This window comes from Danio rerio, chromosome 24, assembly GCF_052040795.2.
Source record: "Danio rerio strain M-AB ecotype USA chromosome 24, GRCz13ab, whole genome shotgun sequence".
Lineage (NCBI taxonomy): Eukaryota > Metazoa > Chordata > Actinopteri > Cypriniformes > Danionidae > Danio > Danio rerio.
The window spans coordinates 14,733,675-14,761,173 of NC_141044.1; the positions used below are offsets into that span (position 1 = coordinate 14,733,675).

A 27,499-nucleotide genomic window follows, 5' to 3' on the forward strand; every position below is an offset into this window, starting at 1 on the left:
AGAAAAGCTCACTTTAATTTTATCATTGATGAAAATAATTTAAAAAAAGATATTCAATTATTGTATTTATCATAATATTTTTTTAAAAGTTGAAAATAACAAGCTATTTGTGATGAAAGTCATTGCAAACTCAAATAGCTTTTTTAAGACAAAATAATGCAATAGATACACTACCTGACAAATGTCTTGTCACCTATCCAAGTTTTAGGAACAACAAATAATAACTTGACTTCTAGTTAATCATTTGGTATTAGAAGTTGCTTATGAAAGGTAAAGGTCTCTAGATAACACTTATTTTACCAAAATAAAATATGATCATGTCTTGATTTGTAATTATTTATTTAGGACAGTAAGGTCTGACTTTGCTTAGACCAAAGTCTGGTCACTTAACATAAATAATGTACAGTATAGAATATAAAGTCATGGTGCAGTGGAAAAATAATTAATATTTTGAAAGACTCCCATGAGCTTGCAGGACTACATCCACACATCACTGCAGTGACTCAAATAACTTATTAACAAAGTCATCTGGATTGGCAGAGAAAGTGTTCTTCCAGGACTCCCAGAGTTTATCAATATTCTTTGGATTCATCTTTAATGACTTTTTTTTATTAAAACACAAAATGTATATCTTATTTTATTCTGTGGTAATAAATTAACTGAAATTTATTACTTAGTATAACTGCGATTAATGAACAGTAATACAAGTGGACTGGGGATAAATTTGTGTATTATTATGAGAGCACAAAAGAGCTCGTGTGTCACGTGACGCTGACGTCAGTCGCCCTGCGTTACTGTGCGCCACTGATGCAGGGGGATCCATCATGGCGTCGATGCAGGTAAGATCACAGCTGACATCCAGTTCTGTTTAATCTATCAATAACTCCTTGATCAGGTGTTGGGTCTGTCGTTTCTGCTCATGTAAATGCTGTTTGTCGGATACGCCGTTAAAGGGGGTCGAATATTGCTTTATCAGTTCTGAATTCATAACTTGTCCTCCTCGCTGCTCCTGATCTGTCAGGGTGAGAATTATCGGTGCTTTAAAAGCAACAGCTGGCGAACAGGACGCACATAAACTACTGCTTTTCCGCAAACGCAGGCGACCTAATGGGAGAATTAACGTGGTTTTAATTAATAGAAGTATCGTTAATTTAGTTTGTGAATTGCTTGATATCATGATATTAGAATGTCTGATTATTTTTATGCGGTCTTGCAAGGTTATTTATGATAGTACAGGATATCTGAAGTTGTTTTCTTTTAACTTGATTTGTAACGTTAATCATACTCGCTGTTTTAAGTTTTGGATTAAATAAAAATATAGCAATGTTTGCTGATAACAGCTCTCAATTAAAATTTATAGATAATATGTATGTAGCAGATGTCATGTGTGAATATTTTTAATTAGAAATTTGAAATCTAGTATAATAACCACGTTCTATTTATTCATTCATTTTACTTGGTGATTTTTTTATTTTGTTTTGGTAGACCTGGCAGAAAATTGTTTCTACATGATTTTATTTATTTTTTTATCCTTATATATATATATATATATATATATATATATATATATATATATATATATATATATATATATATATATATATATATATACAATGCAGACACAAACTATATATCTGTATGTTTACTAGAAGTATTCCTTTGCAGAATGTATAATACTTTCAATAATAATATTATTTAATTGTTAATAATAAGAATCTATCACTTTAATCAAAGATATTTTCTGCCCTACAGCATAAATTTAGTCTCAATAGAATTCAGTATTTTTTCCCCTATTTTTTTCTCCCTTTTATTTCCCTTTTTCTATGTTCAATAGTCTCTCTCTCCATTTCCCAACAGAAAAGGTTACAGAAGGAGCTGCTAGCCTTGCAGAATGATCCACCCCCTGGAATGACCCTAAACGAGAAGAGCGTACAAAACACCATTACACAGTAAGACCGTCACTTCCCGACTCTTTGTTTAATCTTATACCCGAGTGTGTGATCGCAGTGTACTTATTAACAGACTTTCTCTCTCACGATGTCCTTTTTTATGGAATGTCACAGGGGAAACATTTAGAAATTCTTCTTGACTTATTTTTTTTTATGGGATATTTATACCAGTAGTGCTGTCACTTCAGGCCTGGTAATATCCGAACCATTGTGGGCATGTTTTAAACCAAACTTTTCCTTTTTATGATCATTTGTAAGGTTGCTCTGCCTGATGTATAGTATGTCTGCTCAGGCTTATCAAAAATTTAAGTTGTCAGCTGGAGAGGGTAGTATTACTGTAACAAACCACACTGACCTCTTTTTAGCCCGTACATGTGCTTGCATTTGTGATAAGAAATATCCAGCAGTGTTTTATGAAAGTCACAAGACAATAAATGGGCATCACATTGTTCTTGAAAGATTGCTTAGACCTTTTTTAATGCCAGTATAATAGCGTGCTCAGTGTTGGGTCTTGTCTCGAATGTGTTTTTATGTGGCCGTAAATAAGAATAAATGATTGACTTCCAGCTAAACTTTAATAGCAGAGAGTTCTAAATGTGATCCTTATTTTTTTAATGTAACTCTGAATGGTATTGTTGACGCGTAATGTAAATTAGACATTTTTATTCAGTAACACTTTTATCCTTGTTGAGTGACAACTGCACTTAAATACTCAAGTAAATACTTCTGTGGCATTTCTTTTACCTTCAGTATTATGATGACTGATTTTATGCTTACCACAACATTGTTCTGGAATCTCCACTGTTTTTGACCAAAGTAATGTTACAGGAACTTTTTTATGGTCCAAGACATTACCTAACAGAGGCGCTTTGTTTATTTTTGGAAGGTTGCTTCACTCTTGAAGTGTTGCCATGTGCATTTTTAATAAATTGCAAAACTGACTTTTTCATAAGTAGTCCAGTTTATGGAGTTAATAAAGTTACAGGTTGCTGGTTTGGATATACTTTAAGTTGTTGATATACTTTTTTTTAAGTTGTTGGCAGCACTAATAGGGGTTTTTGCACAAGAGGACATTTTCATACTTCCTACTAGAACTGTTGGCTAATTGACAGGCTTTTTGTTGTGTTTATACAACTAGGAATGGTATTAGTGCAATTGAAATTGGACAAATCTAGCATTGTGATTATTTAGTTTTTCTGCAGTATGAATATAATTTTGTCAGATAACTTGAATTTCTCTATTTGGAAAGAATTTATCATTTTAGATTGATTGGGGAGGATTCAGTATGCCATTGCATCTTGATAAAATATAATAAACAAACTACAAGCATACATAAACACAAATAGAGCAAAAGATGCAAATGAAATATACAATGTTTTATGGTTTTCTGAGAAGTGAAAACTGTATTAAGGTACAGTAATTGAATAATAAAATGTCAAATAATACTGCAAATAATACTTTAAGTTGCTAAGTGTACAATTTCTTGTGATTTTTAAATGTTTTTTAAAATCCTCGTATGGTCATAGACCACAAAGGCAAACAATAAGCTTCCACTCTATTGTTAAACTCTGCAGTGACTCCACAAATCTCATGTGTTCTGAATTGTGGCTTCTGGTCTACTATAATGAAGACTCGACACTGCAAATCCTGCGATGTGACTAATGTGGATTCGCACATTGCATTATCGATGCTGTAATGATATAATGTGCCGCCCTAGTTTTAGTTATAAAGTGCCTTTGCACCAGAGGAACTCTTTCACCATTTTTAGAGTTCATGTCAAAACTATCTGCTTTTTGACTTTGGAACATTTTTAGATATAGGAATGCCATTTTTTTTTTTTTGTTATTTGCTGTTTTTAAACAAGAAACAATAGTCTTTTTTCCCAAGAAGAAATTTTACATAGTTCCTAGAACTATTGGCTGAAGAACTTGCATTTTGTTGCGCTTACAAAATTGTAACTATTAATGATTTTGTTTATAAGGAGCTTTTGCACCAGAGGAACTCTTTTACAGTTCTTAGAATTAATGGCAAAATTATCTGCTTTTTGTCTTGTTTGCACTGTCGAAATTAGCAACACTTTTAAATTTAAGAATGCCAATTTGTTTTTTATTTGCTGTTTTTAAAGTAGATGTGGCGACAACAGTTTTTTGCACAAGAGAAACTTTTTCATAGTTCCAAACTATTGGCTAAAGGACATACATTTTGGTGTTCTCACAAAATTTTTACTAGGAATGTTTTTATTCATAAAAGGTTTTTGCACCAGAGGAACTTTTTCATAGTTCAGATAGAACGGCAAAGCAATCTTCTTTTTGTTTTGTTTGCATCCCAAGAATTTATTGTTTTTATTTGCTGTTTTTAAACTAGATCTGGCAGCCATAGAGGTTTTTGCACATTCTTTGCTCAAGAAAACATTTCATAGTTCCTAGAATTATTGGCTGAAGGACATGCCTTTTGGTGTGTTTGCAAAATTGCAACTAGGAATAATTTTATTTATAAGAGCTTTTTGCACCAAAGGAACACTTACAATGACAACTAGTTAAACACTTACAATTCTTAGTATAACTAATATTTTTGTCTTGCTTGTCACAATGTCATTGTTTTTGTTGTTGTTGTTGTTTTTTGCTTTTTTAAACCAGATCTGGCAGCAATAGATATCTTTGCACAAGAGCAACTTTGTCATAGTTCTTAGAACTACTGCCTGAAGGACATGCTTTTTGGTGTACTACCTCATTGTAACTTAGAATGATTTTAAAGAAGGGGATTTAACAAATGAGGAAATCTTCTTCAAATAGTGACAAAATTCACCACTTTTTGCATGTTTGCACCACAAGAATTGGGAGCAATTTTAGTTGTTAGAATGCCATTTTGGGGAAATAAATCAGCCTACTTTAAATTAGCATCCAATCCACTCAGCAAAATAGGAACTACCAATAATATAAGTGAGTCTTAATTGGGCGAATGCAAAGTATTGTAAAGTTTGGAAAAGATATCATTAATCACATTTACCTCTTTCCTTTGCCTGCAAAATTGGTTTTTTTTGAAAACGGTGTCATAGATGATTTAGTCCTGCTCTATCAATCGTTAGCATTCAGTCAGCAGTTCTACGTCAACATTCCATCTGTTATCATGGCACACACGTCTTTTTTTCTTCCTGTTCTCAAGGAATACATTTTAATGTGAAGACTTACATTTATTAAAGTCAGACAGTTTTTCTTTTAATTGCTTTAATTCTCCAGAGAATGATCAGTTTACACACAGACAGCCATTGTGAGCAAAAGGATCCCAAACCATGGGCTCACAGACATTTTTACAGACAATGTTTTAGATATGAATTTCTCTACAGCTCTTTAACTCTTAAACAACCAGTAGGTTACACATGGCTGTGATAGCCCAATAATTCTAATCCATTTGATCTTTACTTTTGCAAAACCTAAATCAATATATAACATCAGTATATGATCGTCAATATTAAAAATTTCCATCACACTTCCGTCCTCCAACTGATGAGTTTGGTGCACTAACAAGGTATTCATACTTCATTGCATTTGACCAAAAAACACTGGTTATAATCAAAACCATAGTTGACATACACATCCTTTTTACTCTCTTGCATTTAAAATAAGCCTTTTAACACGAGTTTGTGCGTTTATTTGTTAATAGCCGTCACATTGAGTATATCGGTCATGTAAACACAATGTAGAGGGTAACAAAATAAGGCAGATCTTAAAGAAAATCTGAAAGAGTGGAGTCTCATTTGAAAACATGTTAATGCCAGGTAGGTTGGGTTTTTTTTCTGGCCATTTGTGATCAGTTAATATCAGATAGAAGCTTGGCCCAAAAGATAAGACAACTAAATTTAGCTGCCTTGTGTACATGAGCATTTTCACAAACAAAAAGTAATGTCAGGTATGAGTTTTAACAACTTGCCAGACGTGTTTATCCTGACTAATTGGTCTTTGTGTTCAATGTTGCCCATCAAGTTTTGTGGTTCACTGTCAAGTTGGTTAGTCAGGAATGTTTGAAAAAAAAGCAGCCAAAACAAATCTTGTTTTATGATGCATTTGAATATCATTATCAAAAAGTTTTTACCTAAATATATACAAACACTCTGCTGGTGTCTATTCCCTTTGTGAAGTATTAATGCTCTGTAGAAGCTATAAGGCAGAAATGTGAGCTCTTATGCCGACGCAGCACTGATGGTCCAGCAATATTTCCGCTCCGTCTCTGGAACATTCTCTTCTGAAAACAAACTGCTGCTGTAGATGTATGATAATGCTCTGGCAGGAAAATTACACTGTAAACGTCTCTTTATCTGACGCTGGTATGTTGCAAGCCTTTTCAGTTAGCAGTTGATCAGACATTAATATAGCATAAAATGCTTCTTTGTACTACAGATGTCAAAAATATTGTTGTTAATTACATATGTCTACTGTATTTATTTATTAAAGATTGGCAGGTTTATGGACCCCAAAACAGGGCTTGTGTTTAGATGGAAGACAAACATCATCTTAATTTATAATTTAATAAATAAATTTTAACATTCAAAGTAAATTCTACTGAAAAATGTCATTTTATCTAGCAACAATAGGTTTTTGCACAAGATAAACATTTTCATAGTTCCTAGAACTATTGGCTAAAAGACATGCTTTTTGGTGTGCTTGCAAAATTCTTACTAGAAATGATTTTGGTTCCAAAGAGCTTTTGCACTGGAGGAAATCTTTTACAATTATTCGAGCTAGTGGCAAAAGTAACTTTTTTTTGTGTGTATATTTTGCAATGACAGTTGGGTTTAAGGGAGTGGTTTGGGCCTCCTTTTAAAAATGTTACATTTTGAACAAATTAAACCATATGAGTTTGTAAGAATCAGCACCTTAACTCGCAGTATGCAAAGTAGTTATTTGAGATCTGGCTGATATGTACCTGATACTTTCAATTATAAAAATACAAAAGGGTTGCTAAACTAACTTATGCCTAGTTTAGACATCATGATTTTCAAAATAGTCATGTCAAGTTTTCACACTGCATGATTATCTGGGGTAGCGTTCTGTCAGTGCTGTGTTTACACTGCAGTATGGATCGGCAACAGGTTGGTTCACACTGCATATCTTTACAATGGGAAGAATCTGCGATAACTTTGTCTCAGTCCACAAACTACATCCCACAACCAAACACACGCGAGAAGTGACATGGAAACAGAACAATTAATGTAGTATATATTTTGTTATTAACTACATGATGAGAAAGAAGCCTTTAGTGGGGTTGAAAATTTACTTATTTTGCTTACCTGACTTTTGAAGGCAATTGGCATATTCTATCTTTTTTGACCCTGTTGTGGTATTGCTCAGATGACACATCAAACAGACACGAGTGCTCCTGTATGGAACAAAATCAATGCCTAAAGTCTTGAATTAAAAAGCTTGTTGAATATCACAAACTGAAAAAAATAATACACCGTATTAACAAGTTCTTGCATTTTAATGACTTGAATTCCAGGGCTTGTATTTTTAGGTCCTGAAATTTAACATATCTGTATATTTAAGCTTTGAATATTTCAACGAAAAATATTTCAAACAAGTTTTCATACTTAAAAATTCAATAATTCATATTCAATTTTCAGATTTCACTTACAAAATATTCAATACCCTTTAAAAATACGATGTATAATATTCAAAAGGTCATTTTCAGTTCATTTTATTTCAGTTCAAATATTCGCTTCCATAAATTCAGTGGATCAAATTCGACTGTTAATATTCAACATTACATCCGGGAACTGCAGGAAAAGCAATAGATTGCAGAGTGAAGATCGCTGCTCTAGCTTTCACCAGCAGGTGGAGATGGAATAATGTAAGATTTTTAATATATTAATATTTTAATATTAATATCAATGCTTTGGACATTATAAATGATAAAAAGTATGAGTAAAATGAGTAAATGAGGTTTTAGTCATCTATATTTGCCCTTATGTAACGGAAGCCAGCTGGTGATCGCGTAAATCTCAGTTCTCGGATCCAGAGACAGACGTTGTTCTGCAATCTTATCGGAGCTTGTCTCCCATGCCGGCTCGCTCCCTGCTCGGACCGGTGCAGTTACTTGCACATAAACCGTCTTTTGAATATGAATATGATGTTACACATTGTCTATCTTTATTGACTCTTTCTTCCATAGACGCGAAGTATTTGACAGCTAAAGAATATAAACGTAAGAGAAACAGGAGAGGAAATATTATAATAATACAAAATAGATAAACATTGACAGGGCTAAAAACAATTACGAACAAATATATTCAAAAGCAGAGAGATTTTATGAGAATGTCACACAAAACAGTTAACTTGGAAATGTTAAACAGTGTTCAGGTATGATTTAAGGTTGGTTATGGATGGGGCGTGTAATTTAAAATAATTTAACATAACGTGCGAATGCATTAAAGGAGCGTCTTCAGTTATTTAAACGCAGCTATGTCAGGATTGGGATAGGTTATGTAATTTTTTTTTTTTCACAGACAGGTCCAGATATTTAGCATGTTAACTATCTCGTGGGTGTCTGCGACACATCTGTGATTCTTTTAAATCATGTTTTTGATAGTTCACACTGTGAGATTGTTACTCATGTAAATGAGCACTGATTTGCCTGTGATTTCTGGCATTTGTCTGCGATTTCTCAAAGTCTAACGGTTAGTCTAAATTAGGGCTAAAATCATGCTGTCTGAACTCAGTATTAGACTTATGGCATCTAAACCCCTTATTGCTGCTTTCTGGTGATTTAAAGTGCTTTTTTATTCACATTTGTAAGTCGCTTAGGATAAAAACATCTACTGAATGAATAAATGTACACTTAACTATTTTTGTTGCTTGTTCAAACTACTTATTTAAATGTGCTGAAGCAACACCATTCTAGAGATTTTTTAGGTGGAAAGGTAATTGTTTTATGTTCAATTTACTTAAAATAGTTTTGTTGACTTAATGGATTTGTGTTGATGAATGAATTGTTGAACTCTGCATTTCTAATTGTATGAATGATGCTTTATGAGAAAGTATCACTAATTATCGGTGAACGATTTGATTAGTGGTCTTTATGACATCTAGCAAAGGTAGAACTACACTTACTGGCCACTTTATTTGGTACACCTGTCTAACTGCTCGTTAACGCAAATTTCTAATCAGCCAATCAGATGGCAGCAACTCAATGCATTTAGGCATGTAGACATTATCAAGGCAATCAGGCTGCCCAAACTATTTAGAAACTGGGAAACATTTACAGGGAAAGGTCCGAAAAGATAAGATATCCAGTGAGCGGCAATTTTGTGGGCACAAATACCTTGTTGATGCCTAAGGTTAGAGGAGAATGGCCAGACTGGTTTGAGCTGATAGATGGTAACAGTAACTCCATAACCACTCGTTACAACCAAGGTATGGAGAAGAGCATTTCTGAACAAACAACACTTCCAACCTTGAGGCGGATGGGCACACGGGGTGCCACTCCTGTCAGCTAAGAACAGCAAACTGAGGCTACAAATTGCACAGGCTCATCAAAATTGAACAATAGTAGATTGGAAAAATAGGACTTGTTATATTCTGTCACGTTTCTGTACGTTACTGCACCTACGTGAGTAGTAGTTATTTGTTCATTTTAATAGTTCATCATTTTTGTTACTTTGGTTGTTAAGGTGATCATGTAAGGATATAAATTTCTGAAAAGATGATATTCACAATTGTTATTTGTTGTTGAGACACAGTTTGCTGAAGATGATTATTATACAGAGATCCAGTTACTGGTCCGGTTCCTGTGTCCTGACCGACTTCCGGGAGTGACCACCACATAACAGTTGGTGCTGCATTACAAACCAATACAGTCTTTTTAGGTCTCAATATAATGTTAAGATATAATTTCCATGTGAATTTATGCTTTGAGTTTCTATCTCAAATGTCACGCCCATAACAATGGAATTGCTCAAATTCGGTTTCATTTTAGGCAAACTTGACTCCGAGACAAATTATATTTGCCCGCCCCATATATTTTGTGCATTTTCGTTCACCAAAACTTTGTGTTGCTCTCTGTGCCAGATGTTTCCTCCAGTGATATCAGGCATTGTATGCCAGTAATCTCAGTGCAAAAGGCTTTGGAATTAGTGAAGGACACACATGAGCACATAATGACACGTTTGAGTGTTTCTGCTGAGTCAGGAAAATCCCTGCACCCTTTAGTTCTCTGTTCGTTCTCACTCACCTGAGTACTGTTAGGTTACTAGGAATTACAGCTTCCCAAAATGCTCTCCATTGGTTCGCGGTAACCAAAATGGCTATGAATTGATTGGTGATTTCCTGTCAGGAAGAAGTGTTTTTTTTTATAACATTTAAAGGGATAGTTCACCTGAAATTGAAAACTGTCATTTACACACCCTTCGCTTCTCACAAGGCTGTTTGAGTTTCTTCTTATTTCTGTTGAACACAAAGTTAGATATTTTGACATGTTGTAAACCAGTAACCTTTAACTTCTATAATATTTGTTTTTCCTACTATCAAAGTCGGTGGTTAATACATTCCTCAAAATATCTTCTTAGAAAACAGTAAGATATGTTAATGTTTTTAAAGAGGAAATTTCTTTTCAACAAGGCTGCATTTGATGAAAAACAGTAAATACTGTTGGTAGGATCATGGAAACTTTAATACATTTTACTTTTAGGATTCTTTGATTAAAGAAAAAGCTTTTATTTGCAATATTTTTTACATAACAATTGTATTTATAATGTTAAAAAGATTACTGCATTATATAATGTATACTACTAATTATACAACTATACATTATACAATGTATACTACAAAAAATTTTTTTGTTTAGTTTAACTAACGAAAGTATCTCCAACTGGTTTGGAATCACTTGAGGTTTTTGGTGAATTTAGATTTTCAGGTGAACTTTCCCTTTACCAAAACAACAATAGCAGGCTACAGGATCGTTTTTGAGCTGTTCAAGATATTAAGTGACATCACCATCTACTGGCCTAACTATAGCACTATATACTGCAAACTATAGCATTTCCAGTGCTTATTGTGAATGTACAGTATGAGACCAGGACAACTTTGCCATCTGCAGGCAAACCTTTTCAAAAACACCAAGCTTTTTCATGTGTAGTACGTTGATGTAGTGTGATGGTGGCCATAGTCAGTCAATGTTCATGGATGTCTTTCCGTCTTATGTTACAGATGGATAGTGGACATGGAAGGAGCCTCTGGTACTGTTTATGAAGGGGAAAAATTCCAGCTTCTTTTTAAATTTAGTAGTCGTTATCCCTTTGACTCACCTCAGGTAAGTTTAAACATTATTTATTAGACTCATTGTATACATCTAGCAGTCATCTTTGTTTAACTAACTGCACAAGTGCGAAAAAAATGTTGTTAGAAATATTCAGCATATGCAGCGTCAGTTTTATTGGGCTAGACTCTTATTATCTAGATTGGATTTATACTAGATTTGAGCAGTTGCGAACGACTCCAAATCAATGTTTTAAGATTTTTTTTTTTTTAAGATGGTATATACACAGACTTTTAATTTTCAGCCTGCCAGCTCCAGGACTTTTTTTTTACTTTTTCAGGTCTTTTCATTACAAAATCGACACATTTAAGATCTGATTTCTTTAAAATCAGTGATCTTCACTGCCTGATACATATATTATATGAAGTTGGTCTCAGACCAGACAAGAAGCACTGCATTAAATTCAATGTCTTTAAAATATGACAGTTTGTTTTACTCCAGTATTTTAATGGAGTTTCTGTGCTAGCCTGCTGCTCCAGACAGCATTAGCTAGTCTTTCATCTTGTTTTACAAACAACTAAATGAATGCTTAATTCAATTTAACTGAATATAAATGTAATTTATGGAATGTACATACCAGCATCGTTGTTGTAAATGTAACCTTGTGAAATTGAAAATTGTCACATTAAGCTTTCACGGGAAGTTTATCATTGGCTAAAAAACACTAGCTATGCATATTCAGTTTAATTAACTTAATTTAATGCTAACACAAACTAAATTAGCATGAATCCTTTTAATTTAATGCATTTTGAAAGTTTTAGATAAAGGTAATACTGTTTCTGACTTCTTTTACCTGTCATGGATCTATTTATAGCCAGTAATTTGTGTGGTTGCTAGCAGTGATCTTCCAGTTAACTAAAACAAAAAATGATTTCTAAATGATGTCAATATTGAAATCATGAATGAAATTTAGGCTGATGATGAAAAGCTTAGGACGTTTTTAACTTTGTGGATCAAGCCTTTTCCAAAGCAGAAATGAATGTGACAACAGCCAATGAGTGTAAGTGTAATAAGTTTAGCTTGAAGAATCTATGATGGATCATTTAGATAACCAGGGCCAGTGCTAAATGGAAGGAAGGGCCCACGTGATGGAGGGGGTCCTTGATTTTCTGGACTATTAAAGAGTCCCTATTATGCATTATAAAACGTAATATTTTAGTTATGGGGGTCTCCAACAATATACATGCAACAATATGCATGTGAGGTCAAAAACATTTTTTATTGCCTTAGAATATGCATTTATTTAAAGGGCCACGAAACCCCCTTCTTTCAGCAGGGTGTTTTCACTCCTCTAGTTTGGAAAAAGTCAGGAAAGGGGGTGTGTCCAGCTCTGTTTAGGGGGAAGTGTCGGAGGAGGGAAAGAGGGAATGTGCAAAAATAGGAGTTTCGGTATGGGCACATGCTGATTTTCACAGAGGCAAAACAAACACACAGATGCAGGGCAGCAAGACAGTGACTGTGTTTACATGGACATCAGTAATCAAACTATTTGCCAAATTAAATGGTGGACTTTACCTTAAGTTGGCACTTTCATTCAGGAACATTTCATTCATGCCCCTCGTGACAAACAAGATATTTGATTCGAGGAACCGCTGGAAGTGTGTATTTTTAATGCAATGTTTATTACCGCATGGCAAATGAAATAAAAACCCTCTCCATTTCTCTGTAACTGAGATGCACTCTGTAGGTAGCGTCAGAAAGCCATGTGTGTTATTCCTGTCACAAATTGTGGTGAAAATCCTACACAACAGTAATAGTTTGATTGCGGTGTTTACATGTATACACCCGAAGCAGCATTTACAGCGGATCTTTCATTCTACAATATTGTAGTGCTATTAACGTACTGTAAATTTTAGTAACTTAGTAATTGTAGCTCCAAACAGTTCTTCTCCCACTTGTTTCGGTAACGCAATGTGGTGTCCACAATGTGGCTCTCTGCTGTCTGAACACTGTAAAGGTATAACAGTCTTTGAAGCTATCATGCATATTAATGAAGTTGCACTGCATACACAATAGAGCGCTCTGATTGGTGTGAATCAAGTCTTTCTCATGAATTATTGCTGCACACTCAGAGACGGCAAAAAGTACTCCCAGGTACAGACATCCAGGCTACACGCTTGAATACACTCAAGTATCTAATCTGTGTGACGCAGCTTCAAAAAATCGTTCCATACCGGAAGAACGAATTTGCTCGAAATAAAGCAATAACAAACAATTTAAAATTTTCAGTGGAATATTTGTTGTAATAGTGTTTTAAGCAGTGTGGGACACATTTATGACTGTCAACGGCTCAAAAAATGTGTTTTGGTGTTTCGTGACCCTAATTATCCCAACGACTCCCATTAAATTTGTTTAGCGATTTATTTGTTCCCAAACCTCTCTTTTGCGTGAACCTAATCTGTGCTGATTGGTCCGATAACCCAGTTTGTTGTGATTGGTTGACTGCATTCAGCAAGAGACATAGAGAAACGTCCAAGAAGTATTTAGAGCACAGAGTATATGTGTGAGCCCAATGCAGGAATGCAATAAAGCAATGCAGTTAAACACCAGAATATTCCTCTATTCTTAATCATAACCTCAATAACAACAACACACATTGTGTATCAATTCACACAGTAGCAAAAGTTTAGCTTTTTCGAAAACTTATCGCATCGCACGTGTGAGGAACAGCTGGTGGTGGCCATAGCAACAAACAGCAGGAGATCGCGAGCAGAAAAAGCATTTAAATTAGTAAAGGAAGAAGGTCACGGGTCACGTTTTTAATGTGATTTTCGACGTGATATGTGAACTAGCCCATACAGATTTAGCTTGAGAGATGCATTACAAGCACTGATCTATCATAGATATGTGTTTACAAGCTGTGCGGACTGATTACAAGTTGCAACACTTTTAAAAGCATATTTTGCAAACTACAGAAAAAAAGGCAACCATTTTAATTCCACGTCTCGTTGTGTTGGAAGTAGAAACACTTACAGGATCTTGAGAAGAAGAAGCTGGTCCATACAAACTGTAACAGTTACTGACAAAGTCCCATACATTAGTAACCTTTGTTGATCATTCCTTTAATACCAAATGGAGCAGCTTAGATTATTGTATCAGTCATCCTAAAATGACAGGAACAAACACAAGCACATGGTTGCTATACTGTGGTGCTGTTTTAAAAATGAACTTAACCCTTGTATACCCCCCAGCTGCATCTCTGGCCATCTTTCAGTGATGATAATCTTTGCATCATAATTAATCCCATAATTCCTCGCACTCCGCTAGTGTCTGAAGTAAAAAGTGTGTTCACTTTTTTTACCGGCAGTTCATATTTGATATGTTTTGTGTCGACGTCAATACAAACAGGCAAAAGATCCGGACGAACGACAAATCATTTAAATGACTCTGAGTCAAATCTTTTATTAAAAAAAAAATCTATATTTTTAAAAAAGGTACACTTTCAGATTTAAACCTCAGCTGAATGTTTTAATTTACTTAGAGCTGTGTTGCACACTGCATGGAGAGTAATTTTCATAAACCCATAATAGGAGCTTTTTAGCTCATGCCATATTGCTAGGAAACGCAACAAAGACCAAAATGTGTTCAGTACATCCTTTTGGTTCTAAAACCAATGATTTATTTATACTTGAATAAAAAAATGCCAGAGAGAATACTACAAAAAATACTTACAAATAACAAACCTTTATGAAATTAGCCCTAATGTCGGTAAAAGAAACTTCTTATTCTAACCGGTGGGATCAGATTGTTTTTACCCGTTGCAGAAATGGTCTCTCCAGGATGACACAAGTTTTTGATTCTTGGAAAAGATCCTCCCACAGGTTGTATTTGTAAAAGCACTTTAACAATGAAGTATGTTCTATTAGATTGTGTTAATTTTAATTATGTGACAAATTTATTTTATCAAGTTCCTTTTTCAACTGAATATTAATAGTACAACAACAAAAGCAAAATATTCATTTTAAATTTATAGACAGCAAATTTAAGTTCCACATTTGAGGCGGTTACATCAGGTCTTATTTTACATATCAGACCCGCTATAAATATAGCAAAATTGACAAAATTAGATAACATTCTCATACACAACCAAAGCTTTTAGAGATAAGAACAGCATGACTTTATAATTGTGATGACAGACAGGCACATTTAAAAACTTCATCATCAGCTGATACGAAGTGTAAAAAGTGTGTGTATTCTTAGTCAGAGGACTTAATTCAGATTAAATAGGGCAGCTCTTAAGATTAAAGGGGCCAAACAACTTTTTTTGTTGCTATAGTGGTCTTGTTTTTGTGTATTAAGTGCATTTAATCATAAGTGAGACCCTGTCTGTATTTTGTTATGCTCTTGGTCATGATCATCCGCGTGTGGCGCCAGCTTCTCATTCAGACGTCTGTTTTTGTGTCCAGCTTCTAATCTAGCGGCCTCATGCCAATTGTGTGGCCTAAGTACTGGCTTATGATTTAAAGGGATAGTGCACCTCCGAATTACATTTCTGTCATCATTTACTCATCCCACGTGCTGCTCCAAATCCATATTACTGACTTTTTTTCTGTGGAACACAAAAGGAGGCGTTTAAAATAATATCCACGCTGCTCTTTTTCATTCAGTTAAAGTGGATGGGGGTTGGAACTGTGAGGTTCTAAAATAAACAAAGAGACCCAGTATTAATTTTGACAGCAAATTTAGAGTTTTAGTCATATTTGAGTCAGCTGAATTGTTTTCATTTTATTCAGCTAAATACTGTAGACTGAAATCGAATGAGTTTAGAGGAATTGTAATGCATTAATTAAACATCCGCTGCTGTTAATATGAGTCATATTACAGTTTCAGCATGCAATGCTGAGAGAAATGTTATAATTTGTTTCGAAATTGAGTAAAATCACTTCTCCGTATGTGCAGTTTTCATTAGTGACGAAATGCATTTAAATGCGAAATGGGTTTTGTCTCATTATTACCCTGAGGCAAGACAAGTTTATTTATAAAGCACATTTTATACACTATAGTAATTCAAAGTGCTTTGCATAAATATAAATAAAATATATAGAAGTATAAAAATGATTAAAAACAAATAAAACCAGAATAAAATGTGTTAGAACAGATTTTAAAAGAATGAAAAATACATTAATGTTGCTCATTCAGTAAAGGTATAGCTAAACAGCTGTGTTTTCAGTCCTGAAACTAAAGCCTTGCTAACACTGTGAGATTTCAGCGACAAATTTGGGAAATCCTAAAAGATTCCTGAAATCCTAGGCTAAAATCTATGGTCTTTGATTATTGATTGACATGTTCACAGACAGTTGCTTAAAGCCCTTTGCCATCAGATTTTCCCTCCGATGAAGTTCTAGCAGTGTCAGAAGATTACAGACACTTTCCTGCAGTGTGACAACATCTGCGATGAGCATCAATCCAATAACCAATAGGAGCGCAGAATCTGATGACGCAATCCATGCAACAATTCAAATGAACGTGTGTTACGGTTTAATTAAGTTGTCTAGGGAAAATAAACGTAACACTTATAATATTAAATTATTACTGAGTAGATGGATGGAAAGTACACCAGGACACAATTTACATTCAATTCGTTTATTCCTCTTACGAGGAGAAGAAAAATGAAGCCAACAAAAGAGAGGCTTACATGTGTGCGCTTTGTACAATGCATGTATAATAATAATAATAAAAAGAAAAAAAGAAATACAATCAAAAGTTTTAGGGGAAAAAGGAACTAGAGTGGCGCCAAAGCAAAGAACTAAACAAAACCAAAAGCCACCTAAACTAAAACACAAAATCCCCCTCTAAACTTACTAATAAAAATCAAAATGTGAAAAAGAAACCGAAATCTTTAGCATTTGCGACGCCACACCTAAAGTCCCTGAAATAATAAGCAAAAATACAAAATGCGGCGCTCACCCACTTACCTAGTGTTTCTGAACATTGGAGTTACCTACGGGCAAAATGAATGTTGCGCGACTTAGTAAACTATTCCCTTTTCCCCAAAAAAGAAGGATAAACTTTTTAACCATGACCTAATTTATGTCTATGTAATTATTCAGAAACACAGAACAAAGCATACATTATGAACAGCAGAGAGCGAACACAAACCAACATGCACACACATAGCACTCTGAATTTTTTATGTTTGCTGCAAGTAATCATTTTAGAACGCGGGATATTGAAAGTGTCACAGGTGGATGACGTCAAACTCCGGAGAAGGTTTCTTCCATGTTTGGTGCATCTTTATTGTCGTTCAGTTTGACAATATGATGGCTGAGATCTTACAGTGTGACATGGGAGTCATGTTCATGTAGTCTAACATGCTACAATCATTCAGGATTATAAAAATTTGCATCGTGTGAGCCGGCCTTTAGATCTGACTACAGAACAAAGACCAAAATTCTGGACCCAATTTTTCTTTTTATACCCCTGAGAACAAACTTGCATGGATAAATCAATATAATCTGCATGTTTTCGTTGGGTAAAACATACACACTGTCTGTCTTTACTGTCTATTTGTATATCTATCTGTCTCTATCCATTCGTCTATCCGACTGTCCATTTGCCGTTCGTCCATCTGTCTACATTTCAGCCTGTCTGTCTACTTGTCTGACTCTTTCTTTTTGTCTGTCTGTCTGTCTGTCTGTCTATCTTCATATCTGTTTGTCTATTTATGTATGTATCAGAATGTCTATTTGGCTGTCTTCACTGTGAATTTTCTATTTTTTAGTTGAGTCAAATGAATTTTTGTTGTCATTTTAACTTGGTTTAAGCTGACTAAAATATTAAGTAAAACTTTGTATTATTTAAAAATTCTTGCTGAAACCTGATTACAGTGTGCCTATCTATTTTCGTATGCGTCTGTCTATGTAAGTGTCAGTGTCTCTCTGTCTATCTGATCTATTGCTCTGTCTGTATGTCTACCTGTCTGTCAATCTGTCTCTCTATTCATCTATCAGTGTACACGTCCGTCCGTCCGTCCGTCCATCCATTCATCCATCCATCCATCCATATTTATCCAACTAATCTGTCTTCTTGGCTCTCTCTGTCTCTGTTCATTTCTGTGTGTCTCTCTATGTATGTATCAGTCTATGCATGTCTGTCTCTATCTATCCATCCACATGTTTGTCCATCTGTCTACGTTTCTATTTGAATGTCTGTTGTCTATATTTTTAGGTATTCTGTCTCTAAGCCATTTTTAATAAATTACATATGTTATACAAATATTTAGAAAAATGACAAACAGTTTAACAGTTTTTTTTTATATGCGCTTAGATTAAATAAATACATTTGAACTAACTTAAATGATTAAGAGCTCCTTCTGATGATATTTAACTGCATTAAAATCCATTAACTCCTTAAATACATTTTAATCTGTATATTTTAAGGAAAAGGGCCATTGTCCATTTGCGTCCATTTGTATGTGTCTCAGAATCATATGTAAATATAACATTTGTATGTGTCTTAGATTCATATGTAAATTTAACATTGTCCTAAAACAATTTTTAATTAAATTTGAATAATACGACACAGCCAAGAAGAACAAGTTGCTGATCAGATTGAATCAGTATTAACAAAAGCAATGTTTACTCTACAATAATAACAAAGTAGCATTTGTGTATATTTATTATGATTCACAGGTGACATTTTATGCATTTAAACGCAAATTAAAAATTTTTTTTTTTGGTTATATGCTCATTAGGAATTCATTGAATTGCTTGACCATTGTTATCATTTTTAAACTCATTTATAGTATACCATATTGTTTAACCGAGATTCTGTGTTTCTGTTGTGTTTTGGCAGGTAATGTTCACAGGAGACAATATACCTGTCCATCCCCACGTTTATAGCAATGGCCACATCTGCCTGTCCATCTTAACTGAGGACTGGTCACCAGCCCTTTCAGTCCAGTCTGTTTGTCTTAGCATTATTAGCATGCTGTCCAGCTGCAAAGAGAAGGTGAGTGTTTTGTTGAGGATGTTTGCTATCTAATGGCTTTTTCAAAACTTGATTATTGTATGTTTGATAAAAGTGTAGATTAATTTTCTGAATGCATTAACGTGAAAAAATGGAAAATGTAGTTTCTAATATGGGACACATATGTTTGTTCATTAATGACAATAGTAAGACATTAACAATGTTTCACAGCAAAATCTGAAGCCTTTCTTTATCTATGGTTTACTTATTATAGTTCTTGCTTAAATGTGTCCTAAAGCTGACTTTACATAAGTCACAGTCTGTACAAACTTGGAGACCAACATCTGAAATTTTATTTACCATAATCTTTCATGGTTATAATAGTCATTATTAGTTAATTAGTTGGAATGTACTTTTTAAAACTTTGCAGTGCTTGTTAATTTTTTACAAATGTAAATATTCTATATATGTATATAGTCAAATAATACAAATTTATCTTCTTGTTTAGCATGATCACTCCAGTCTTCATTGTCTTACATTCTTCTAATGTGCTTATTTGGTGAATAAACCAGGTTTCTTGTTATTAACAGTGTTGGGTAAGTTGCTTTAAAAAAGTAATAGAATACAATTTGACTCCTACAGGAAAATTGTAATTTGATAACATTACTAATTACTTCATGTAAAAAATAAACAGATTACTAATTACTTTACTTTGAAATTACTTTTGAAACATATAAAACATATACAAAATATAAAAATTCTCTCATCATTTACCTAATCTTGTTTCAAACTTTTTTTTTTTTAATCTTTTGAACACAAAAGAAGAACTTTTTAAGAAATCTGGATACCTGCAACCATTGACATCCGTAGTAGGAAAAACACATACTATGTCTGCGGTTATGGAGACAAACTTTAAATGCTCAAATGTTTAATATGTGAAATCTGGAATAAGTAAACGGGTTGCGGGTATTGAGTAAAGTAACAAGTATTGTCCTAGAATGCTTTTTGTTTAAGTGCTTGAACAAGTGCTTGCTGGTCGAGTTAAAAGCAGTCAAAAGTACTTTAAAGACTGGACGTAGACTGCATTTCAGCTCGTGTTCTCCAGCAATTTAAAAGGGAATGCTCATTAACTGTTGTTTGCAGTAAAAATCATGATTTTTTTTTTTCTAAAATCTATATTTGCGATGCAAGTAATGCAATTACACTGACTTTGTTAACTGTAGTCAAATTACACAAGTTTAAAATGTAATTCGTTATATTACTGCATTCACAAAAAATGTGATTAGAATACAGTACCGCATTACTGTGAAAAGCTTTACACCCAACTCTGATATCAACAATGAAAACAGTTGTGCTGCTTAAAATTGTATAGAAATTGTGATGTATTTTTTCAGTATTGCTTGATGGACAATGTTAAAAAATAATCATTAGAATTTTTAATATATAAATGGTTGATACTGCTACTGTATTACTGTATTTATGTATTTTGTCCTTTACAGAGACGGCCTCCTGATAATTCATTTTATGTACGAACATGTAATAAAAATCCAAAGAAGACAAAATGGTGGTATCATGGTAAGAATTAGTTTTTTTTAGTGTGTTTTTACAACACTTTGGTTCTGTTGGTGAATATAATTTGGTCCTAGTTTGCATGATAATCTTTGTTGACATTTAACTTAAAAAAACAAAAATAAATTATTGTCATATTTTGAGATGGGGCTTACTGAACATCTAAACAATGCTGTTTGCTCTGTGCTTTTTGTGTGCATGTATTTTTTTTATCCGTTGTGAATTGTATTGAACTATTAAGAGCAGCATTGAAACTTTTACATGAAAAAAAAACATACTTGAGGGATCTGTCATTTAGGTGTGGTTTGTTTAAAGTTGTACTCGCACGAGTCACACTTGCCTTAAACTGAGTGCAGGCTAGCGGGGACCATTATGAATTGCTGTCTCAGACTGCATTTACCCTAGTGCGTTTTAGTTTTAAAACTTGGTTTTAGAATGAAAATACAGACGAAGCAAGGAACATTGTGCAATAATCCAGAAGACCAATCAGAGTCCAAACTAAAATGTGGTCTAAAGCATTTTACAAATGGTCCTTTTTCAGGTGAGAGATGTTGGCGTATTGTGGGTGGCAGGCATAACCACAACAAAACCAATATGAAAACTATTTTAAAACCAATATGCTCTAGTGCAGTGTCTCTCAATCATGTACCTGGAGGACCACCAACTCTGCACATTTTCTGTCTCCTCAACCAAACACACCTGATTCAGATCATCAGTTCATTAGCAGAGACTGAAAGACCTGGGGCCTCATGTACGAAGACTTGCGTGGAAATCATACTAAAACATTGCATACGCACAAAGCTGTAAATGTGCGCACGCAGAAAAAAATTCAGATGTGTGAAACACTGTGTACGCCGAATCCCGCGCATGTTCTTTTGTACATCCGAATGAACGTGAAACTGAGCGCAACATGCACTGGCACAAAACCCCTCCCTGCCTCCTCCCCCGTATGAATATGCAAATGACTCTACTTTGGCAAAACCCAACGAAAACGCAAAAGCAAAAGCCAGCAAGAAGAGAAACTTTGAACAGAATGTGAATTGGAGGTGCTGCTTTCGGAGGTAGACCGGATAAAACCGTGTTATTTGCAAGTTTGTCCTCTGGAATTAATAACATAAAAGTGGGGAGAGTTTAGCTGATGCGGTTAACACAGTTGGGTCTGAACATCGTGAATGAGTGAATAAAAAAAAAATAGTGTGGTTTATATGTGTAAAATGTTGCACTTCCCATAACAGTCTCAGTGGCGCAGCTCGTAAGACGCATGTCATCATGTTTTGACACGTTTAAGTATGAACTCGGTTCGAATCCAGTGTCTGATGAACTCATTCGTCTTTTTTCCCCCGCTACATGTCAGATTTTGCCAACTATTTATCACGAGAAAGACAAGTAGGAATCATTAATAAGTCTGTGCATCATATTTTATTTGCACATTTATTAAATGGAAATGTTTCACGCGTGCAAATTCATCTTTAGATAGTGTCTTTATAGCAATGTGCTTGCAGTAGATAGCTCAGATTACATTGGGAAAACAGGCGATCGTTGCAAATTGTGCTTTAATGTTTAGCTGGTCAACTGTATGGTATGGAAACCTTATATACCTGCTAGATGAACCCGTCCCATACAGCTGCCATTGCACAGCTCAAAGACACTTGTAGAGAGGAATTTACCACAACTGCCTCTAGGAGTCGCCAATGGAAATAAAACAGACACACACAAAAAATGTGCGTACGCCAGCCATAAAGCTGCCGTGGAGCTGCGCACATTCCCACGTTCATTTTATCGTTAGTAAATCCAAACGTGAGCGATTCTGAGCGTGAAACCTGGCGTACGCGAAGTTTTTGTGCGTACGCAGCGTTGATACATCCAAAACATGCAGTGCAGGTGGTCATCCAGAAATGTGGTTGAGGAACACAGCTCTAGCGTCCACAGCGCCTCACTTTACACTGCTGTTACGAGCCAAACACACTTATGCAATTTTGATCCAAAAGAAGCCTTTTTGCTCAGCACAGTGAAGTACATTGCCTTATTCCGATTCTGGTTTGTTATTTGAAGCTGTTTAACAATCAGTGACACAATGCTTTCACAATTTACTCTTCAGGGCTTCTTTACATATTCAGGGCTTTAACATTTTTTCCACAAGCAAAAATGTTTTAAAATAAACTCACAATTATTTTTTTTTTATTTTGCTAGCTTCCATTGTTATTTTTAAGTGAATATTTAATCTGTGTAAGTTAATCAACCGAAAAAAAGTTTTTTTTTTGCTTGCTTTCATATTTGGAGTGACAGTCCTTCTGTTGTCTTCCAGAGCAACTGTATATAAATAACTTTAACCATGCCCATCTTACCATTAGTTTGCTATGAGAGAATGATGCACAAAAGAAAGCCCTGCCAACTGCTTAATTTGAAAGTACATCAACATACTGAAATAAGTGTCAGCATCATTTTGTACAAATGGACTATAACAGCTGATTAGCGCTCACACTACATGTATATTGCACCTGAGCCCAAAGGAACTGCCCTCTAGCCCCACCTCTTCCAAGAGGTCCATCTATTGGTTCTTAGTTTGACGAGCTGAAGTCACATTGCAGGAAAGTGTCTGAAATCTTTTGCCACTGCTAGAGCTTCAATAGAGGGAAAATCTGATCATGACGGCCATTACGCAGCAGTTGGTGAACATGTCAAAGCAATGATCAAAGACCACAGATATTTAAAATTAGAATTTTAGCAATATTTTATGATTGCAATTTGACTCAGGCGACCAAATCATGGCTAAAATTGCACAGTGTGAGCAGGGTGTAAGCGAACGCTGTACAGGTAAAGTACAAAGTGGTCAAACCAGTCAAACAAACTGGGATTTTAGGGTCGAACACGCTTGTGCACAGTTCAGGTTGCCGTAAAGGTTTAAATTTACAACAAATGTTTTTGCTTCATTTAGATTTCTTTGGTCAATGATGCATTATTTAAGTCAAAAGGCTACAGATTTTGAATACTGACCAAGACTCATCTTTAAGTAGCTTGTTTGATTAACCACCAGATGAGGTGTGAAATTATTACAAAGCACACTACCTTGTCGTTGTCTTGTCGTTGATTCCAGTTGTAAGAGCAACAAATAATAACTTGACTTCTAGTTGACCATTTGGAAAGTATCAGAAGGTAGATTTTTCTGATGAATCATCTATTGAGCTACATCCCAATCATCACAATTACTGCAGAAGACCTATTGGAACCCACATGGACCCAAGATTCCCACAGAAATCAGTCAAAAATCATGATTTGGGGTTACATTCAGTATGAGTGGATGGCAACATCAACAGCCTGTGTGCTGCACATTACATTACAAACCATAGAAGAGGGGAAATTCTTCAGCAGGATAGCGCTCCTTCTCATACTTCAACCTCCACATCAAAGCTCCTGAATGCAAAAAAGGTTGAGGTGCTTCAGGATTGGCCAGCCCAGTCACCGGACATGAACATTATTGAGCATGTCTGTGGTAAGATGGAGGAGCCATTAAAGATGAATCCAAAGAATCTTGATAAACTTTGGGAGTACTGCAAGAACACTTTCTTTGACATTCCAGATGACTTTATTAATTAGTTATTTGAGTCATTGCAGAAATGTATGGATGCAGTCGTCCAAGCTCATGGGAGTCAAACACAATATTAATTATTTTTCAACTGCACCATGACTTTATATTCTGTGTGCATTTATTTCTGGTAAGTGACAAGACTTTTGTCTAAGCAAAGTCAGACCTTACCGTCCTAATTAAATAATTAAAAATTAGCATCATGTTTTATTTTGGTAAAATAAGCGTAATCTAGAGGCCTTTGTCTTTCGGATAGCTACTTCGGATATCAAATGATCAACTAGTAGTCAAATTTTTATTTGCTGTTCCTAAAACTTGAATATGCGACAAGACATTTTTCAGGTAGTAAATGTATAAATAAGAAAATATAAAGAGCAATTACACTAGAGTTTGTTGTAATGAAACCAAACCAGTGAACACACTCTTTGTTGACATTTGCAGTAGATTAAAACTGATAGAGTAAATGTATTGCAAATGTATTTAAATACATGTATTATTTTTCCCTCACAGATGATACCTGTTAATATGAACTTTCTTGAACTCCAAGAGGGAAGAAGTCCTACTGACCTATAGAAGCACTTTTTTGAATATCATATGGTCTCTGAACTTTAACCTTGGACTCAAACTAAAGCATGGACTCCTGTGGACCACAAACACGGGAAACGATGTCAGCTGTGTTACTGGTAGCCAGTTGGATGCATGTTTGGGGGTTAACAAAAGAGATGACGAATGGAAATAAATTATAAACAGAACGGAAACGGACCATCATTGGTAGTTGTGAAGAAATTTTGTTTCATCCAGGATTTTATTATTATTTTATTTTGATAGTAAGATTACCACACCACACTGTTCATTTTCTGTCTCTAGTTTGTTTTAAGCTCCACGTGTCTTGTGCAATAACAAGAATTTGGGTGCATTTTCAGGGCCAATAATGAGAAATCCAAATCAATAGTCACGATCCAAAACAAATACTGAAATGATTGTAGTGTTCCTTCGCTTTACTTTCATTCCTACTGAAATGATATGCACTGTGAAATGATATAAGAAAAGAAAGGTTTGTTTAGGAGGTTGAATTTCTGATGAATCGCTGTAAATAGTTTAATATACAAATGGTACGTTTTGTTCTCATTCATCTCAAGTTCTGATATCACTGCATATGGAGGTTAGTCTCTGAGTCTTCTTTGGACTTTATTTGGTGCATTTAAGCATTAAAACCAACCTTGATCATCAATCAATCTCATATTTACCTCTACTAACTCCTACCGGATGAAACCAGGGCCTAAAACTAAATTGCTGTTGTTTAGTATATGATACTAATGGTATTAATAATGGCTGAGAAAGCAATATGGTTCAGTATGATTATGAAAACTTTACAGAAAACTAGTTTTCAGTATTTTGAAGCAGCTTGCTGTGTATTTGAAAAGGCAAACATTTTCCCAGGTTTAGATTGAAAATAGTTCATAAATGGGCTGCCAATAAAACAGAATCCTTTCAAAATAGTAGTAATCTCCTCCAAAATAAAAGCTTTGTTGTTTAACTTAAAAGCTAATAAAATAATCTATATAAAATCAAACGATAATAATTGCAATGACATGTTTTGCCTCTATTTACCTCAATTATGCATTGCTTTTGGGCCAGTAAAATATTTATTGTATTGTGATAGATTTTCTCAAATGTTTTTGCTTAGTTTTAGGCCCTGGACACAGAAGTATTCAGTGTAGATTTGCAGTGCTTGGTAAACCAGTATATTGAATGTTGGCAAGAAAGTTCTGTCTTGTGTTCTATCTTATTTGTATAAAATCTTTTTTACGAGATTGAGTTTGCTCAAATATCTTTTAAATATTCCAATTTTCTTTTCTTTCCATGTTTTTACTTTATCGAAAGTAACCAATAAGATTTGAAAAATGGCAGTATGTTTGGGATTGTACATCTTATTTAATTCGAGGTTCCTGTTTTATTCTTTGTAACCTCAAATGTAACCTTTTTGGAAGTCATTGCAATTTTTGTATATTCTCAAGGTGTTGATTATCCTGGTCATACTTGTCTGGCTCAGGTATTTTTATTTTGTTTTTTAAGGATGAAAAAAAAACTGAAATATTTTCCATTTGACTATATTTTCTCCTCAAGGACTGTTACATAGTTTAGGAAACGAATGGAACAAATCGATTTATGTAACTTTAAAAGTAAAAATTATTAGCATGGACTACATGTAGATATAGGCAAATTATGATATTGCACAGCACATACACAGTTTTTTTAAATTAAATTATATAATTTAGTTTTCCTGAAAATTTGTTGCTAGGGTCAATGATTATGAGGTTTGGCTTTTATGTTATCTGGGATTAAATAAGAAAGAAAGAAAAAAACAAAGTAGTCCCCAACTATTGTATATGTTTGACAAACAAATTCTGACCAGAAATGAGAAATTTTACACTGTTTATGAACTTCTCACACTCCAAAGATGTATTTTTTAGCCATCTCTTCAGAAATACTTGAATATTCCACAGCTGGTTGGCTTGTCATTTTTTTTTTTGTTTTTTTTTTTTTCCCATTGTCTGTGGCACAGTGTATTTAGACCTCCTAGTGAATGTGTTGGTGTAGAACACATGGAGATGGCCATGACTCTTCCCTCTGCACACATTATCAGGATATTTTATTTGATCAATTGTTCTTGCTACTAAACGAAAATGTGTGGAAATGAAACCACGGCTAAACTTGAATGTGTGATTGATGGCAGAGAATTGTGCGTCATCATTTAAAAGGAAGTCAATTAATGTACACGCTTAAGGTTAAGTATAGACTTGGGTATATATATATAATAAATCTTTTTTTTTTGTTATAATGAAGGGTTCTATTTAAATTTTGGTTTGCAAGATGTAAGAAGTAATAAGAGATTTTTTTTCTTTCATTGAGTTTTTGGGTATGTATACAAATTATGTAACTTGTGCCTGTTAATTTTAAGAATAAAAATACAGGTTTTGAGTGTGTCTTAATCATTTACACATTACTTAGTCATGGTTACACTTGAATAATATATCAAAGGAACTCTACACTTTTTAAATTTTGCAATAGGCTTATTTTACAGCTTCCATAGAGTTAAACAGTCAAGTTTTATCTTTTTTTTTTAAATCCATTCAGCTGCTCTGTATCTCACTCACTTTTAGCTTAGCTTAGCATAAATCAT

General features: G+C 34.4%; 1 protein-coding gene and 2 long non-coding RNA genes across 6 annotated transcripts; 2 read left to right on the forward strand and 1 right to left on the reverse strand.

The window, feature by feature from the left end:
- The first annotated feature begins 803 nt into the window (after nucleotides 1–803).
- On the forward strand, nucleotides 804–27,297 carry ube2wb (ubiquitin conjugating enzyme E2 Wb). 4 transcript variants are annotated; one of them, XR_015524583.1, is made up of 6 exons: nucleotides 804–1,022; nucleotides 1,858–1,949; nucleotides 11,147–11,249; nucleotides 19,050–19,205; nucleotides 19,672–20,738; nucleotides 24,826–25,083. XR_015524583.1 is itself a non-coding variant. In XM_087308882.1 (6 exons), the coding sequence occupies exons 2-6, from the start codon at nucleotides 1,909–1,911 to the stop codon at nucleotides 24,837–24,839; spliced, it is 390 nt and encodes a 129-aa protein (XP_087165008.1). In that variant the 5' UTR covers nucleotides 804–1,022; nucleotides 1,858–1,908; the 3' UTR covers nucleotides 24,840–27,297.
- Nucleotides 3,344–11,324, reverse strand: LOC147837986 (uncharacterized). Its single transcript, XR_015524842.1, has 3 exons — nucleotides 9,765–11,324; nucleotides 8,360–9,427; nucleotides 3,344–7,322 (listed from the first exon to the last, which is right to left on the reverse strand). It is a non-coding gene; the product is annotated as an uncharacterized LOC147837986 (long non-coding RNA).
- Nucleotides 12,478–14,920, forward strand: LOC147837987 (uncharacterized). The gene is made up of 2 exons (XR_015524839.1): nucleotides 12,478–13,399; nucleotides 14,083–14,920. It is a non-coding gene; the product is annotated as an uncharacterized LOC147837987 (long non-coding RNA).
- Nucleotides 27,298–27,499: the final 202 nt, after the last annotated feature.

What these genes read in the sequence shown, in the direction of transcription:
- ube2wb (XM_087308882.1), top strand. Translation starts at nt 1,909, where the DNA reads ATGACCCTAAACGAGAAGAGCGTACAAAACACCATTACACA. An exon ending in ATCCCTTTGACTCACCTCAG is followed by an intron (nt 11,250 to 19,049) that starts GTAAGTTTAAAC and finishes GTGTTTTGGCAG; the next exon opens with GTAATGTTCACAGGAGACAA. An exon ending in TGTCCAGCTGCAAAGAGAAG is followed by an intron (nt 19,206 to 20,662) that starts GTGAGTGTTTTG and finishes TGTCCTTTACAG; the next exon opens with AGACGGCCTCCTGATAATTC.